This window comes from Gallus gallus, chromosome 28 (assembly GCF_016699485.2).
Source record: "Gallus gallus isolate bGalGal1 chromosome 28, bGalGal1.mat.broiler.GRCg7b, whole genome shotgun sequence".
Lineage (NCBI taxonomy): Eukaryota > Metazoa > Chordata > Aves > Galliformes > Phasianidae > Gallus > Gallus gallus.
In genome coordinates, this window is record NC_052559.1 from 4,668,423 (window position 1) to 4,685,394 (window position 16,972).

The following is a 16,972-nucleotide window of genomic DNA, read 5'->3' on the forward strand; positions in this document are numbered from 1 at the left end:
TAAAAATACTGCCGCAAATTCCTGTCGAATGCCTATGCTTTAGATTTGCCTTCTGGATGCTTTTTGGACGCGTATGCAAACTTGTGTTTCTGTTCCCCGATGCACTTGGTAGATTGATGGCTCTGCTGTTTTCGATGTGTGTGTGAAAGAAATGATGCCTGCTGATGTCCCGGAGCATTTTCGAGGCACAGTCAATATCTGGGCCACGGTGGTCAGCTCTGATGGGAGCAAACAGGTCACATTCGACGACTCAACGCCTGTTCAGAAACAGCTGATTGACATCAAGTACTCCAAGGACACCAGGAAACAGTTCAAACCCGGACTGCCCTACAAAGGAAAGGTAAGGCTGAAAGTAGAGATAACCAACGTGCAGTTGATGCAAAATGATACAGACCTGGTTTAAAATATGACATCTTCTGGTGTGTTTTTCCCACCTGCGGTTTCTGTCATTGACCAGAGTTGCAAGCAAAGTAAAACCCGTTCTGTACATGAACTGTTGTGTAGGTAGAAGTCACCTACCCCGATGGAAGTCCTGCTGACAGAGTCACTGTTCGGATTAAAGCTGAACTCACACCGAAGGACAATGTTTACACAAGTGAATTGGTGTCAAGGAATGGCCTCGTGGAGTTTGAAATCCCTTCCATTCCTACAGCTGCCCAATATGTCTGGCTGGAGGTGGGTGAAAGCTCTTTATGGGATTAGTGGGCTTTAATGTAACTAATCTTGTCAAACCTGCACTTGTGAGTCTTTACTACAAACAGGAAATTAATGCCTTTTACCTTCAACTTACTGATTTAAGTGCAGCAAACACCTGCTTTTTTCTTGCTGCTAATGGAACTGATGTTTATGGCCATCATGAAAAGATACTTCTCCAAATACGATTCAACACAGCAATAACCGTCCAATGTTTTGAGAATGCTTTTGCTGCGTAAAGACGGCAATAGAGATGAGCAGCCAGATAATATAAAATGGGAGACGGGGATAAAGTGTGAATCAGACTTTCTATGTATGAATAACATTCAGATATCACTTTTGTTAAGACTAAAGTGACAGCAATTGATGGGAGACCATCTGGGGATCAGTATCTGCCAAACTACTTGTCCATCAGTAGCTGGTACTCACCCAGCAAGTGTCACATCCAGCTCCAGGCACCAGATAAACCTTTCCAGGTATGTTGGCTTCATGCTCCATTATGGCAACAGCTGCATTTCTTGGCTTTCTGCACTTTACTCTAATTAAATATTTCCAGCCGCTTCTATTTCCTGGGGTGCTGGGCTGTTGCTGCTTCCACTACAAAGGTTGAAGTAGCTGCGAAGAAGCCCTATTACTAACATGTTGTTTCTCTATAACTCTCCGTTCAAATCCCAGCTAGGTTTGTTCAGTCTTTGGGTTCTCAAACTTGCACATAATCTTGTTTTCTTAGGTCGTGTTCTAGGAGCCTCGCTAATAGTGTGTTCTTCTACGTAGAAGTTGTGATGACTTTTGTCTAATGCGAATGATCTGATTTAGCCATGATTCCTACTGCATGCTGTTTTACTGAGGGTTGTTTGGGATTTGCTCTGTGCCAAGAAAGATGCACATCCCTGAGGGGCTGCACACTGCTCTGCATAAAGCACTGTGGGATGTGGCAACGCTTACACAGAGTTCTGTTATCAGCAGAGCTGTCAGGTTGCTTTCAGTCTCAGTCTCATGGTATCTAAATAAGAGCATTTTTTATCATTGCATTTCATGGTAGTTTAATGGGTAATTAATCTTCTGCAAGTTTCCTGAGGTATGGAAAGGAGATTATACACTACTAATCTGAACACATTGTTCTTATTATAACCTGATTAGAACTAATTCTCCTGTGGGAAAGCTAGGAGTTGGATGACCAGCTGATGTGGGAACTGTTTCCCCACTTTGCCAACTCTTACTGGGTGTTCCAATTAGCTACGTTCATTTTTTTTTTAATGGATTGTTTCATCATTTCCACTGGGGAATTCTTAATACTTCAAGTATGTAATGTCACGAGGTGCTTCTTGGACTCTGTGGCATTCTGACTGTATTTAACCATTGCTGGTTACTTCTATTCAAGTCCTGCCTTCTTGGTTTATGCTGTTAGTGCTGAAGAAAGATGTTTTTCCAAATGTTATTGAAATTTAACAGTTCTCTTCAGTCTTAGGCGGGCGCTGTTATGCTTTAAATGGTAGGAGGATCAGGAGTGGCACTTGGTGGAGAAATCCTGCACAACATAAGATTTCATGATCCAGAATCAAGAAGTTTGTGCTTTCTGGAGGAAAGCTGGCTGTGTATTACCCAGGCTTTAATCATTCCTACTAACCTGGCAGAATGCTCTCTCAGTGGCAGCTTGGCAATATGTGGGGGATTTTCCATCTCCAGGTTATTCAGTACTGCACAGGTAGCTCTGGGTATGGGGCTTCAGTGCAGGAAGTCACTGTGCTGCTCTGATGCCCTTTGCAGGCAGCAGATGTGTTTACCCAGGAGAAAAAGGAGCTTGCTGCCTTGTTTGCTTGTATGTTTGACAGCTCCTTGAGTTCCTGACTCAGATTAATATCAGGAGTTGTGTAATTTGAGAGCATTTTCCCTCAGATCTGTTCCCAGTAATCTCAAGCCGTGTTCGTTATTTGAATTAGCATTTGTCATGTGAAAGCAATCACTATATGTAATCTCATTTAAAGAGCAAGGACGATCAAACACGTCTCTTCCCACCCCCATCACATCTTTCTGTGTTGGGCTAAACCACTGAAGGGATGTCTAAAATTCAACCAATTCTGACAGCTGCTCTGTGCCAAAAGGCTTAACTTTCAGGATTCCAGAGATTCCTTTATTGTTTTCATTAATGCATGCAATCCCCCGGCCCATTCTCTTGCTCGATCTGCAGGCAGCGAAGAGCTGAACACAGAACTCTTTTTACTATGAAGGGAGTCAGTCCATGCAAACAGAGCTAGTGTGATATTCTTTTCAGTGCATACATTTCTTAGAAGGGTTGCATCTCTTATGGTCTGAGACCCAAATAGATTTCTGTGTTTTATAAATGAAAAGCATGCCTTGTAAAAGACCAGACCTTTTGCTTTTCCGTCTCTGAGTGCAGGTAGGAGAGGAGGCTTGGATTGCAGTGAAGTCCACATGTCCTTGCAACTTCACTCTTCATTATGAAGTGGCATCGCGAGGTAACATTGTCCTTTCAGGGCTGCAGCCCAGCAACATCACTCAGCAGAGGAGCAAAAGAGCCACGATTCCCTTTGAGAAGAGCACGGATGTCACTCATTTCCCAGGAGCAGGTATTAATGTCAGGAGCACAACCTCTATCCGATCTTCAGGAAAAAAATGCACTGCTCTACAGACCTTAAGGATGCTTTTTTGAATTGTATACCCCCTTAATAAAAGGCATAGAGTAACTGTGCAAGAGAAGTAGGGATAACTTGCTTGATAACTTCACCATGTGTTTCCTTGACCTTATGTTATTAAGAACACGGGATAATCATTCTCTATCCAGCTTTTCTGTACCACTCGTGTTATAAATACTAACTGCCTATCCTCTTACGTAAGTCAGAGGGAGGGGAAGGAAGGGCAAAGATGTAGGGCCCAAAAAGAACTCATGCAGCAGGAGCAAGGGAAGGATGCAGGTCCTTGGTGGGGAGTTCTGTGCCTTGCAGCATTTGGAAAGGGTGTGGGGAGGGTGACTTTATGAGTAACACTGCCATTCCTACCATTTGTGTTTTAGCGCCTACTGATATCCCTGCAGCAGAGGTTGAAGTCTGCATGACCTTCCTCCGTTTCTCAGTATCTCACAACATGGCTCCCTTGGGCCGTCTTCTGGTGTATTACGTCAGGGAGAACGGAGAAGGGGTCACAGACAGCCTGCAGTTCTCTGTGAAGTCCACCTTTGAGAATCAGGTATTGGCAGTGCAGCTCATGGAGAGGAGGGACGGCGTCTCATTGCTCCTGGTTTTCTTCTGCTGAGCACAAGCTGAGATGATGAGTTCAATGTTACATTCCTAGGTTGCAGTGACTCTTTCAGCAAATGAGACCAGACCAGGTGATGTTGTGAACATCAAGGTCAGAGCTGCAAAGTCAAGCTGTGTTTGCATTGCCACTGTGGATAAGAGCGTCTACTTGCTGAAGACAGGTTTTCAGCTGACAGCCAGTCAGGTAAAATGAAGCTGGAAGCACTGATATCTTTCTCTCTTAATGCCAATGTCTGCACTTTGCCTGTAGTAAGCAGCCTTTCTGCTTAAGAACGGCGCTCTCTTCCATTGTACCATACAGGTTTTCAAAGAGCTCGCAGAGTACGACGTGTCCGATGCCTTTGGAGCTCCGAAGGAGGAGGGGCACTTCTGGTGGCCAGGCATGTCCTCACGTCGACGCCGCAGATCTTCTGTCTTTCCCTGGCACTGGGATGTCACCAAGGATGCTCGCTTCGCCTTCACAGTAGGAAGCGTCAGCCTCAATTCTCTCTGCAGTGTCTTGTTGCTGGATGTGTTATGCTCTTTATGTGGGCTTCCCATCCTGACCACTCTTAGAGATAGGCTGGGGTAGAGAAACGTTACGTGTTTAATTGTTTAGGCTCTTTCCATTTTTAATCCATGCAACTGCTAATAATAATGATCCTTGCTTCCTCTGGATCCCGTGTCTTTCCATTCCTTTCATCCTTCCTGCATATTTAGCGAAACTGTTTTATTGTATTGTCTTGGAATCCACAATCCCCCACATATCCTTCATCTCATAATCGTGAGCTCAGCTCCTTGTTTAATACCCTCTGCTGCAGGAGTCAGTGCTCCTTCTCCTCTCCCCAATCTGTTGGGGTTTTTGTTCTGATGTGTTTTTTTTTTTTCTCTGAGAAGCAAAAACTGCTGGGAAAAGAGCCATAAGTTTGTAGCTGGTGTGTGTGCACATTGGTGTGTACCTGATTAATAGTAGCTGAGTGTGTATGTGCAAGAGAACAAAGCCCGTGCTCCCCTCGGAGTCTGGGAGCTGCTGTCTCTTATGAATAAGTGCATTTAGGGGACAGAACTGGCAGACAGAGTGAATTCTGTGCTCTTCCTGTGAAGCTGTGCGGGCAGTTTCCATTTTGCTTGGCATTTCTGGTGGAGCAGAGCTGGGGATGTCTGACGCGAGATGCCTGCTGACTGCAGCAGAACACACTGGAAACTCTGAGGAAGGGTAAAAAGCCAGAATGTAATCTTCCAGGGGAAAAATATGTGGAATAATTTTTCACCTGTAGTTACCTGACAGTGAGACGTACCCAGCAGCGTTAGGTATTGGTGAAAGGCATTTCTCAAGACAACAAAGCCTTTCTGATAAAAGCCTCTGCCTGTGAAGTGCCTGAGTATTTCCACACTAATGGTCACTTTAACTTTCCATGAAGTGTTTAAAAAAATCCTCAAACTTTGGTTGAATTTTCCCCATAAACATCAGAATAAGGTTGAGGGATTCTACTCAGAGCAGTTCTCATTGTTACACGTTTGATTCTATTTTTTTTCCTCTTTTTTTCTTTATCCTCTTCATTTTTATTACCTAGGAAACCGGCTTGGTGGTGATGACGGATACAGTCAGCTTAAACCACAGGCAGAATGGAGGCATGTACACGGATGAGGCTGTCCCAGCTTTTCAGCCTCACACCGGGACATTGGTGGCCACAATGCGTTCTAAAATGGCACAGAGGTAACTCTTATTTATTTATTCGTTTTAGTGAGGCCCTATGATGCCGTTGTGGGTACTGTGCTGTAGGTATTTCCCTTGGTTTTGCTTGGTGAAAGAATTTGGACTCGTAAACTCTAAAAGCTTTTTTAAAGATTATTTATACCCCCGGACTGTTTGATGTGTGCACAATGAGCTGGGAAGGCTGTGTGGTTTGTGCTATGAATTATACACCCGTTCACTTTACTCAGTCCTGTGCTGGATAGTTTGGTTTGATCACCTGAGCTGCGCTGGGCTGATAACACCAACTTAACCAACTGATGTCCAAACCAGCTGCTGAAAAGAACTTACTGCCAAAGGTTTATTTCTTGTTCCAGCAGAGCAGAGAAGAGAAAAAGAACCTTCTTTCCAGAAACGTGGATATGGCACTGCCTCAACGTCAGGTACCAATGGGGAATTCCTTCAGTTATACCCAGTGGGTCGTGTCCTGTTCAAGCAGTGTTCTTTAAAGCACACTGGAGCTACAGCGTTGTTTTGATTTTTACTGTTTTCCATCATTAATGCTTTAATCAGTAATCTCCCTCCCTAACAATAATACAGAGATGTCACCTTCAGCTGTTGTAAGTGCTGGTGTTAATTCCCACATCTGTTCTAGCATCAGTTGCAGTGATGAAAGATCTCAGAGTGATGTGCACATGGAGGTGGAGGCAGAATGGTGCTCGTGTGAGTGCTGCTCGTGCACCACTGAGTATTCTGTGCCAACTGCTTTCCAAATTGCGCTCAGTCCTTCCTTCCTCTTTCATCTCCCTCTAATCTTAATTTATTACCTGATAAATCTTGGTTTCCACAACTGGAATTAAAATGAATAATGGATAAATGATCTTTACTAGAAACAACACATCTAGGATCACTTGAAGCAATCGTTGAAAAACTTCTACAGGTTTGCAAGTAAACTTCACTCTCAATCAATGTTTATAAATTAAATTTGACAAGAACTTGCAGCAAGTGTATTCAAATCTGCTCAATTGGGCATGAAATATGCTTTGTAGAAATACACAAAGAATTCCAGAAGTGCCTCTTTGTGCCTCAGCAAGCTGGGGCAGTTAATTATGAGTAGGAGAGCATGGAATAAGAAGTTGCATGTTTTTCTCTACTTCATTTCATTAGAAACAACTGAGCAGAGCACTGCTTGCTTCCCCCTGCTCTGAACAGGAAGATTTAATTTTTTTCCTCCTACCATTTATAATTATAACATGCAATCCTCAAAAAAAAAAAAAAAAAAAAAAAAAAAAAAAAAAAGAAACAAAAGCCTCACGTTGACTTCCCAAACCAATCCTAACAACCCATAGAGCCTGGCTGGGAGGGTCGAATGGCTGGAAATGTGTGTGTGCTTTGGCCCCCCGCCCAGAAGAGTAAGTGCCCTCATGTGTGAAAATAATGTTAATGCTGGTTATGGGCTGAACTCCCAGTGGAAGGAACATCAGCTGCAACAAATTGTCCGGTTAAACAGGCTGGAGGGCTGCCAGCCCTGGAGGTAGGACACCCTTCTACTTATTCTTCGAGGCTGAAATTTCTTGCAAGTGCTGACTACTGAGCTCCAATTGGTGACGACCCAAATATTAAGGGAATGATGCATTTTTCTGTTATAATATCAGTCCATAGAGCAGTGTGTGATATGCTGCCTATTCACTAAGCTGTAATAGTAGCTTAGGCTCACTGAAAATTACAAAGAGCTGCTTTAGGTGATGGAAGCTGAGATACCTCATTGGTGCCTAACATTTGAGTAGACTTCTGAGCTAAAAAGCAGCAAAGGCACAACTCTTCAGTTTGTTCTGGATGTGAATCAGTAGGGATTGCAGCACTGAACAGCAGTGTGTTGTGCTGTAAAGCTTATTCTGAAGAACTTGCTTTCTTGCTTTCCATGCCAACTAAGATGGATGTTGCTCCCCAAGATGACGAAGCCAGCAGTGAGTGTATCAAACTCGGAGGAATAAATAAGGACTTGAGAGAAAACAACCTCAGGGTGTGCTCATAACTGCACCAATCATCCTGCCAGCTGAGCCATGAAATAGCTTTTGTTCTTGCTTTAGATGAAATGTTTTCTGTTCGAGGCAATGACAGACCTCCTTTGCAGGAGGGAAATTGTGATGTCTCTGAAACAGAATTGAGTTTTTCTTATTACGAAGCATGGACGAATATACCAGTTTGATACCCTATCGCGGTGTGCACAGTAGAGCTGAATAGTCAGAATATAAATCTGTGGTAATTAGTATCAAAGCTCCCTTGGAGAAAATGACAGTTTTGGAAATTTTCTGTGTCAGGCATTCTAAAAGGCAGCCAACCAAAATGTTCCAGATCAAAACACGCTGCCATGCACAGGCTATTGCTGAGCCTCGGCTCTGGGAAAGTTCTTCTTTGGCCTTACCAAAGGCCCCTAGTGAGGATGCAAATGCTTGCACAGCTTTTAATCTAGTGAGCCCTTGTGTTACTGTGCTCTGCAGAAGCCACTGATTGCTGTTCTCCTTATAAATGCTCATAGTTATCCAAATCTTGATACTTAGTGGGAAGAAACTGAGCCTTTTATAAGCTGCTGCTCGAAGCAGGTACTGATGTGATGCTGTACGCTTGGATATGGAGGGAAATACCCCAAATGTCTGCCTCTGTGTGCTTTAGCATCATTCAAATGCATTTCATTAAGCCGATTAACCCATTTTCTTTCCCGTTCTCTTTGGCAGTAATACATCAGGAGAAGCAGAGCTGCATGTGGAAGTGCCAGACTCCATCACTACGTGGATAACCGAAGCTGTGGGTCTTTCTGAGGAGAAGGGGTTGGGCATTGCCAGTCAAACGGAGCTGAAGACCTTTAAGCCTTTCTTCATTGATTTCACGTTGCCATACCACGTCATCCGGGGAGAACAGACCAAAATCCCATTGACTGTCTACAATTACTTAACTGTCTGCGTAGAGGTAACAGCCCTCTTCGTTCCTGTTGCTAAGTCAGTAAACTGTGGGCTATGGTCATCCTTCTCTGAGCTGTAGACAGTGTATAAGGGTAACAGAACAATAAGCTCAGTGTGAGTGCTTTGAAGATAGAAGTGTTGCTTTTTTAGTGCTAATAAAAATCACTGCTTTATTTACTTTCAACTTGAAACAACTGTAGTGGTTTTGTGATGCTTCAGAAATCCAAATATTGGAAAATGTAGGGAAGACAGTGAGAAATGGAGTTATGAACCACAGAATTTCCTCCACAGTCAGAGCTGCTGACTGAAAGTGGTTTGCTCTGAAAGAATATTCACTCCATAGATGTTTTCTTCTCTAGTGCTTTATCTGCTTGGTTCTCATGGTATCGTTCTGAACTGCAGGTGAAGTTTTACAGGTGAAATGCACCATGAATGACCTCCATAAATTTCTGCAGGTGCACGTGAAGATTTCTGTTCCGAAAGGCATAAAGTTTGTTGGGCATCCTGGGAAGCACCATCTGACAAGAAAGAAGTGCGTTGCCCCCGGGGAAGCTAAACCCACCTCTATTGTTTTGTCCTTCAGCGAGCTTGGACTGAGCAACATCACTGGTAGTACAGAGATAAAAACCAGCTTGTTCCTTCAAGGAGTTTCACAAATGTTTCTTCTTCCTCTTTCAGAAGAAATGTTTTCTTCCCCCAGTGCCCCAGAGCAGAACTATTATCTCATTTGCTGCCAGCTTAGCTTTCTGGTCTCGTTTGTTTCTTACAAACTGATTCCGTAACCGCAGTGCACTGTAGGGTCCATATGAGCAAACTTCAGCAGATTCCCTGGTAATTAATTTTCCCGTTGTGTGAAACATCACTGTGAATAGTTGTGACCTATTGCATCTGCTTGAAAAGATTGGAGTGAATTTTAAAGTAAGAGAATAACAACAAATTCTGTACATCTTCCAAGAAAATAATTGTCAACAGTGAAAACTGTGCAGCATAGGGAACTGGGGAGGAGCTCCTGCATTGCCCTGCAGCTGTCAAAGCATTGCCCAATTCTGGATGTGAGCATCCAGATATTTAAGTAATAAAGGTAACATAGGAGGTGTCATTACTAAGCATTTGATGAGTTGTTAGTCAACCGCATCTAATTAGTTTAGATAAATGAATTCCTTTACAGGAATTCCTTTACAGGAATTCCTTTGAATTCCTGTAGATCAGGGAATCTATCTTGAAATCTCTGCTGCTTTTCCCTTCTGTTTCTTAGCAAAAGCTTTTGCTTATGGTGGAACTAATTGCTGTCAGAATGGGATGCAGGCTTTGAAGAATGGCAAGCACTCAGAGGACAATTATGTGGACAAAAGGACCCCAGTGGGAGTGGATTATGTTCGCAGCAGCGTTGTTATTGAGGTAGGAAAAATACATGTTTGTAATAATTCAGAAAAAAAAAACCCACAGTGTGTGTTTGGGCAAATCGTGGAAGTGTTTTGGTAATACTTGTGAGTAGGTTGGTAAGGACCATCAGATTTGTGGTATGTTTATATGACTGGGAACAGTCCATGTTTGTAGTACAAGAAGGGCCCTTTGGTTCTGAGTTCCTGCCGATGAGCTTTCAATACTGCTGAAACAAAGGATAGAAATTGTATTGGGTTTGATTGCTCTGTTAGTCTAAGAAACGTGCTGTAATGTGAGGTTCACTGGTGGTGGTTGGTGTATTTGCAGCTATCAGCATATGGTATGGAAAAGGTACATCCTTTTCTCTAAAGGATGTAAAACACTGTGCAGCATTGGAATATTGTTTGTGTTTTCTAAGTAAAGCTGAATAGCTGTCACTGCTAATCCAAGCTCTGTAATGTTACATATGGGTTTCTGTCTTTATGTAGCCAGAGGGACTGTCAAGAGAGTACACCTACAGTGTGTTCTTCTGCCCAAATGGTAAGCTTGTGATTGAAATGAGCTAATACCAAGTTTGTTTGTTTGAGTTATAAATAGAAAGATGTGGCTTCATCCCATGGGAGCAGGGAGGGGAATCTTTGTTTCTGTGTCTGATTTATGAGTTATGTTGTGGAGGAGGAGCTTTTTGAATAGAGCCCTTCTTACCTGGCTGGCTAATTACGGATTTGCTCTAACTGCCCAAGTAACTTCTGGAAATGGCAATTAAATTCCTTTACTTCATGAAACAGTTCGAGTATTCAGCACTGTGGACAGAAGCTGTGGCTGTAGCATATTTTCAGTTGATGTTTTAAAGTTCTGTTCTGGAATCAGTGTGTTCTTTCTGTTGGAGATTTGGATAGCTCAAACAGAGCTCCACTGGCTAACAGAGATGCTTTTGACTGCTCAATTAGAACTGAAAAATCTCTTGCATGCTTCACAAGGAATTTACCTGAGCAGTTTCAATTGAAGGATCTTTTAATATGGAAGTGAGCAGGAGATGGGAAGAAACATCAACATATATTCTTATAGTTTAAGAGAAATGTGTGTGTGGGGGGGGGAAGAAAGCACAGGGGTAAGGAATACATACTTAGGATAGGTTTGTTTGTTTAAATTTTAACAGTTAGCTGTGGGTTATATCAGGGGATTTTTTTTGTTTTAAGTATGTAAGGTGAACTCTAATGCATAAACATCCCATTTTTTTCTGACTAGAGAAAATTCACATTTCTACACCTAACAAATATGAATACCAATACATGCAGAAGCCTGCCCAGATGACACACTTTGACATTGCAGTGAAGGCACACAACGATGCTCACGTGGCACTGTCCTCTGGTCCCCACGACATGGCAGAGATGACAGAGATTGTTATTGGTGGACATCAAAATACTAAAACGTGGATTTCCATCAGCAAAATGGGTGAGCCGGTGGTCAGCAGAGACACAGCTGGTATCCTGTCCTGGGATGAATTCCGCAGCTTCTGGATCAGCTGGAAAAATGGAATTATCCAGGTGCTGCATTTCTCTGTATGATGGTCTGTGGGGTCCCTTGCTCCAAATCTGCTTACAGAAGCATACACATGGCAGAGTTTCATTAGTTATGTTGCTGCCTTCTTCCTTTTGCTTTCTCTTTGTTAAGTCTCAGTCAGGCTGTTTGGATCTGAATGCATTTGCTTACCACATTATGCCCTCAGGACCTTTAGTTTTCAGTGTTCTCAGTGCTAAGTCTGCTGAATGGCTTGGAGGTCGAGTCTACATAGTTCTCATTAAACTTTCCTGTATTCTTTTTTTTTTTTTTGTGAGTGGGAAAGAGGAAGGTGCTGGTCCACTTACAGTGTTCTCTGATATGCACATAGGTTACTGCATCCAAGGACACATAACAGGCTGATTTCACATGCATGAGTTCTTGGAACTGCATGACTTCTCGTTCCTTTCAGGTTGGCCATGGTACTCGGGTGCTAAATGAGTCTATTATTGTGGAGTGGACAGTCCCCAAGCAGTTCGAGGTGAAGTACATTGGCTTTTCCACAGGCTGGGGGTCAATAGGAGAGTTTAAAATTTGGAGGAAAGAAGAGACTGATGAAAATCACAATGAAGCATTTACTCTTGGAGTTCCCCACAACATAATTCCAGGATCAGAAAGAGCTACAGCTTCAATAATAGGTATCAATTGTGAGGAGGTATCCTTGGGTATTAATTATCAAATGCAAGGAGATACTTCCATCTGTTACTTGCTTCTGACCTATATTTGAGTAGTATGGACAGGATAAAGTAGTCACAGGCAGTTTATAAAGATAAATGCTGCTTAATTATCAGTCACTTGACTGAACCATGTTTGAGATGATGGCAGTTTAAGCAGATACTCTCTAAGGACTTTGCAGGTGACTTGTCTACTCTAATTCGTAGTATTCATTTCATTGTTGTCATAACCATATGTTGTACTAACTGCATTCTAAACTAGTCAATTAGTCACAGATAATAAAGCTCTGACATTTCTTTATGCCAGCAAAAGCTTGAAAAGATAAGACTGAACATTTGAAGGACTTCCCATTTATTCTACAATTTAGCTGACTGCGTAGCCAGTAGAAATTAGTGAAGTGTTTTAATTCTTGTTAATCATAAGACATAAAAAGAAGTGGAGCATAATGCCTTGGTTTTGAACCTATCGCCTCTTCTTTACCCAGGAGATGTGATGGGTCCTACGTTGAACAACTTGGACAACCTTCTGCGATTGCCATTTGGATGTGGAGAACAGAACATGATCCACTTTGCTCCCAATGTTTTTGTCCTGAAATATCTGCAGAAAACCAAGCAGCTCAGTCAAGAGGTGGAAAGTGAAGCTACTGATTACCTTGTTCAAGGTAAGCCATTAAACTTACAGTTTTTCAGAAAGAGAAAAGACTTGTAAGTCAGAGGAGGGTTTTGTTCTTACTAATGAAGAGCATCTCAAGTGATGAGGAGTCGTCATTTTTTGCAGGACAGTCTCTTAGGTTAATAGATTTTGATGGCAAGATGTTTTCCCGTGATACACAGCCTGTATTCCCCTTTGGTTACTCCTGATTTATATACTACTTTTGTGGGTTTTCTCCTTTTTAGCATGTGTCTATCTGGGTAACATTCCTGTGTTTACAAATTTCAGGAAGTGGCAGAAATCTAAATGTAGTCAATCTATATATTTAGTTCTTTTTGCCTTCTTCCTAAATTGTCTTTCTAGTCCTTTAATCACAACATCAGAGCTCTTCTCTGAACTCTCTCCAGTTCATCAGTATTTCCTTGGTAACAGCATGCACAGAGTTAAGTTAGCGTGCAGAGCAGTTATCCTAGAGGCACACAGTGAAGGTGGCCTGTCCTTTCTCTCTGAGCAGCTCATAGCAATCTGTCTCTTTATAACTGTTGTTCTCAGTGTTTGTTTGGGAAGAGTCACTTGCAAATTCATTTGTAACTAAATACAATTCTGAGGTGCAATAAGTACTTGGAGATGATTAGTGAAAACAAGAATGACCCAACAAGACAGCTATCCCATGTATGAGTCAGATAATAGCCATGTCGTGAAATCAGAGGTGACAGGGTTAGGCAGTTCTCCTATGAAAATACAAACATAAAATGTAATCTGTAATTTATTTATTGTTTTCAGCAGCAAAAGGCTGGTGCTGCTTCCTCCGGCTGTTTCGTTTGTGGTTTGTTGTGTTTGCTGATAGTAGTAATACAAAGGGAATTTTTGTAATAGTCTGAATCATTTTTTCCTCCTCATGATCATTTGGTTCTGTTTCTTTTCATGAATCTGCAAACTTTCCAGGTTTTTGGCTCCAAACTCTGCCTGTTAATTAGCCCTTACAGAAGAAATCCTCGAGAGGTTTAAACCTCTGTGCTTATTGGAGCTCCGTCAAGTCCAAAGTTGAGATGAGAACTCTTTGCTCAATCTGGAGGTCTTTTGTGAATACTAAGCCAGAAAATCTTTTTTAATATACAGCGTTTCAGAAACGTAACATTCTGCTAACTGTCGATAGATGCATTGCTTAGCAGGAGATTAAGAGCTGGAGAAATAATGGTTCATTCATTTGTCTCCCAGAGATGTGTGTAGCCTTACAGATGTTTGCCTGCACGGATTCCTGAATGCGCTGCTCTGTCAAAGGCAGCAGAACAAGAAGTTGCCTCGGGCAGCAGAATCCCTTCCAGTAGTGCCAGATGGTCCAAGTCTTCATTCACTTTAAACACTTGCTTTGCTCTGTGTGAGGATTTTGGACTCCCACAATTCTTTCTCAACTTGCAGGCTACCAGCGCCAGCTGACCTACAAGAGGCAGGATGGCTCATACAGCGCGTTTGGCGAGAGGGATTCCTCGGGGAGCATGTGGTGAGCTGCTCTTTAAATGGGGTTAGGAAACTCAGCGTTTGCTAAATGGGAAAACGCACCATTGGCAAAGAAAAAAAGGGTCGTTTTCCAACTTCCATCGTGGTGTTGCACAGTGTGGAACAGGAATAATACTCCGTGACTGTAGGCTTACTGTTGAAGTGCTGCTGGATGCTTGTACTGCATGAGTAGGTGTGCTGTAATGGCTTCAAGACTTGCTGGAAGTTTGGATGGTCTCACCTACTGCTGTGTCTGGGCTTTATGCTGGCGCTGTGGTTTAGGGTCATGTTTGCTCTACAAGAATTGGAGTAGCGATGCCTGAGGCACTTCAAGCACCTAATTCCAGTAGGAGAAGTGGGGCTTCACCTGCAGCATGTACAGAAAGCTTGCTGCCTCTGGAAGCAGTGGAGATTTCTGCCAGGGTAGAAAACAAACAGAACAATGTCATCTTTAAGTGCTTCATGTCCCCTTGAGGATGACATGGAATGGTATGGATTTGTGCCCTGAGAATGGGAAGTATGGGGTCTTCCAGAGTGAAACAATATGAGAATCAGAACTTGTGAGCCTGGAGGATAAGTTCATCTCATTGATGCCCTCCTTAAGGAGCCATGGCCCTCCTTAAGGCGGTGTGTTTCATCAATCAGAGCAGTGTCTCACACCTCGTACATCCTTGTCTCCATTCATTAGTTTATGCTGCCATTTGGCTTCTCCACCTACTCCCATTTTGCTTTAAACTGATTCTCTTTGTGAACTCATCGGAGGGGAAATACCACTTCTGCGATGCCGTTGCTGTGCTGTTTTTCAGGCAGTGAACTTTTATCTCAGATCTGGCATCTCCCATTCCCCCGATGTAAAACATGGTGACACAGAATTACTTAACACTCGAAAAATCCTTTGCCAGGCAGCATGCCTTCTACCCTCCCATTCCTCAGGGCCTAATAAAACGAATGATTCAATCTCCCAGAGCTGGCCAGGGTTTGCTCTCGTTGCGTGTCAGAGGTTTAGAATTCCAAAAACACTTCTATTGCTTTCTGAAGTCTTAATTCTGTATGGAGTTGAACAGAACCTCAGATTTCAATAGTGGCTCTGGATTTTTTGCTTTTTTTCAAGTTAAGACAGTAACAAAATTGGGAAACTTATCCTTCTTTCTCCTTTGCAAGTGCCTGCGAAGGCAGCAGCTTTTAACTTCAAGGTTTTAATAACTTGAGCATCAATGGAAGGTAATTAAGCATCTAAAAAGGGTAATTGAATTTCAGTGTCGTAACTACAACAGGCCTATCTTCCAGTCACGCTTTTCAGTGCAATTTGTTGGCCCTTAACCCTGCTCTTGTTCAGAAGATAGAGCAGTTTTAGAGCCTTCGTGTGCCAGACTTCTTAAAGCAATGTTCAGCATTTTCCCCACAAGATTTCCAATATCTGTGCTTGTTTTTTTTAATTGTTTTCTCTCTATTTGAACGTGACTCTGAGTAGTTTGGTCACTGAGGGTGGGGATTTGTATTTACAGGCTGACAGCATTTGTCCTCAAGTCCTTTGCGCAGTCCCGGGGCTTTATTTTCATTGACCCCAAAGAACTCACAGCTGCAAAGGAGTGGATCATTCAGCACCAGAAGGAAGATGGCTCTTTTCCTGCTATGGGCAGGATCCTAAATAAGGACATTCAGGTAAAGACTGGAAATAACCAGTAGGTGCACTTTTAAGGATATTTCCAAAGCAGGAATGGATGAAGTTTCCTTATGGCTGACATGAATTGTGGTCTTGAATGGCTAAGGTAGCTTAGGAAGAGACAGGAGTTTCAGTGTGTTCCCAGGCTATTGCTTGGGAAGGAAGCTACAGCATTGGGTTGGGTTCTTGACTTCCACAGTTGCTTATTCAGCATCCTTTCCTCCAGTTTCTTACCTTGGTGACTTTGTCTTCTTTGCCCCCCAGGGTGGAATCCATGGTAAGATCTCCCTGACAGCTTACGTGGTTGCATCACTTTTGGAAACAGGTGTAACTTCCGAGGTAACAGAAACTGAGGGCAGCTCGTGTGTCCTGCGTGTCCTAAAAGTCCTCACTCTTTCCTTTAGCTTGATGTTGTTGTTATTTTCTGAGGCTCTCTGCTTGTTAGAACAACAGAATTCAGGTGACTGAGGCTGTTTGAAAGCCTTGAGTGGGGGGGGGGGAATAAAAAGGAAAGGCCTGAAGTGCTCACAGTAATTTTCTGCCTCCCTGACAGCGCTGTCCCCCTCTGCGATGTGATGTGATGCTCTCCTGGGGCTGCTGTGCATAGGACAGCCCCAGCACTTTTATTTGCTGGAAGTGCAGTTTCTGTAGGGCTAATGGCTTTCCTAGAGGAGATTTGCAAGTGTTGCTAATGATCTTAGCTAGGAAATGAGGAGGGGAAGGTTAGTGCCACAGGGAAATCAAAGGAAACCAAATTACATCAAGTCCAATTAAATTGTTTCTATAAATTATCAGAGCTACGTTCCTGCACGGTGAGGTCATCGAGGGAGTTAATAAAACATGTTTGTTGGCTGCAGGGACCCCTGGGAACCTTGGCCTTTATTATCCTCTGGCGCCTGCTAGACGCACCAGAGTGTCAGGAACACCATCAGACATACAGCAA

The 16,972-nt window shown here is 42.9% G+C and overlaps 1 protein-coding gene across 3 annotated transcripts in view; it reads left to right on the top strand.

Moving 5' to 3' along the window:
* Nucleotides 1–16,972, top strand: part of CPAMD8 (C3 and PZP like, alpha-2-macroglobulin domain containing 8) — a 39,105-nt gene that overhangs the window by 7,081 nt on the left and 15,052 nt on the right. For 2 of the 3 annotated variants that reach the window (XM_046904715.1, XM_025144412.3), the window contains exons 11-29: nucleotides 113–340; nucleotides 505–675; nucleotides 1,041–1,169; nucleotides 3,092–3,281; nucleotides 3,725–3,897; nucleotides 4,003–4,152; nucleotides 4,270–4,431; nucleotides 5,522–5,664; nucleotides 6,018–6,083; nucleotides 8,376–8,607; nucleotides 9,056–9,209; nucleotides 9,856–9,998; nucleotides 10,472–10,523; nucleotides 11,232–11,530; nucleotides 11,956–12,181; nucleotides 12,703–12,879; nucleotides 14,289–14,370; nucleotides 15,872–16,028; nucleotides 16,294–16,368. In XM_046904715.1, the coding sequence (XP_046760671.1) occupies nucleotides 113–340; nucleotides 505–675; nucleotides 1,041–1,169; nucleotides 3,092–3,281; nucleotides 3,725–3,897; nucleotides 4,003–4,152; nucleotides 4,270–4,431; nucleotides 5,522–5,664; nucleotides 6,018–6,083; nucleotides 8,376–8,607; nucleotides 9,056–9,209; nucleotides 9,856–9,998; nucleotides 10,472–10,523; nucleotides 11,232–11,530; nucleotides 11,956–12,181; nucleotides 12,703–12,879; nucleotides 14,289–14,370; nucleotides 15,872–16,028; nucleotides 16,294–16,368 (3,009 nt within the window). The remainder of the gene's footprint in view (nucleotides 1–112; nucleotides 341–504; nucleotides 676–1,040; nucleotides 1,170–3,091; nucleotides 3,282–3,724; nucleotides 3,898–4,002; nucleotides 4,153–4,269; nucleotides 4,432–5,521; nucleotides 5,665–6,017; nucleotides 6,084–8,375; nucleotides 8,608–9,055; nucleotides 9,210–9,855; nucleotides 9,999–10,471; nucleotides 10,524–11,231; nucleotides 11,531–11,955; nucleotides 12,182–12,702; nucleotides 12,880–14,288; nucleotides 14,371–15,871; nucleotides 16,029–16,293; nucleotides 16,369–16,972) is intronic. The other variant, XM_015300168.4, reaches the window with a different exon arrangement.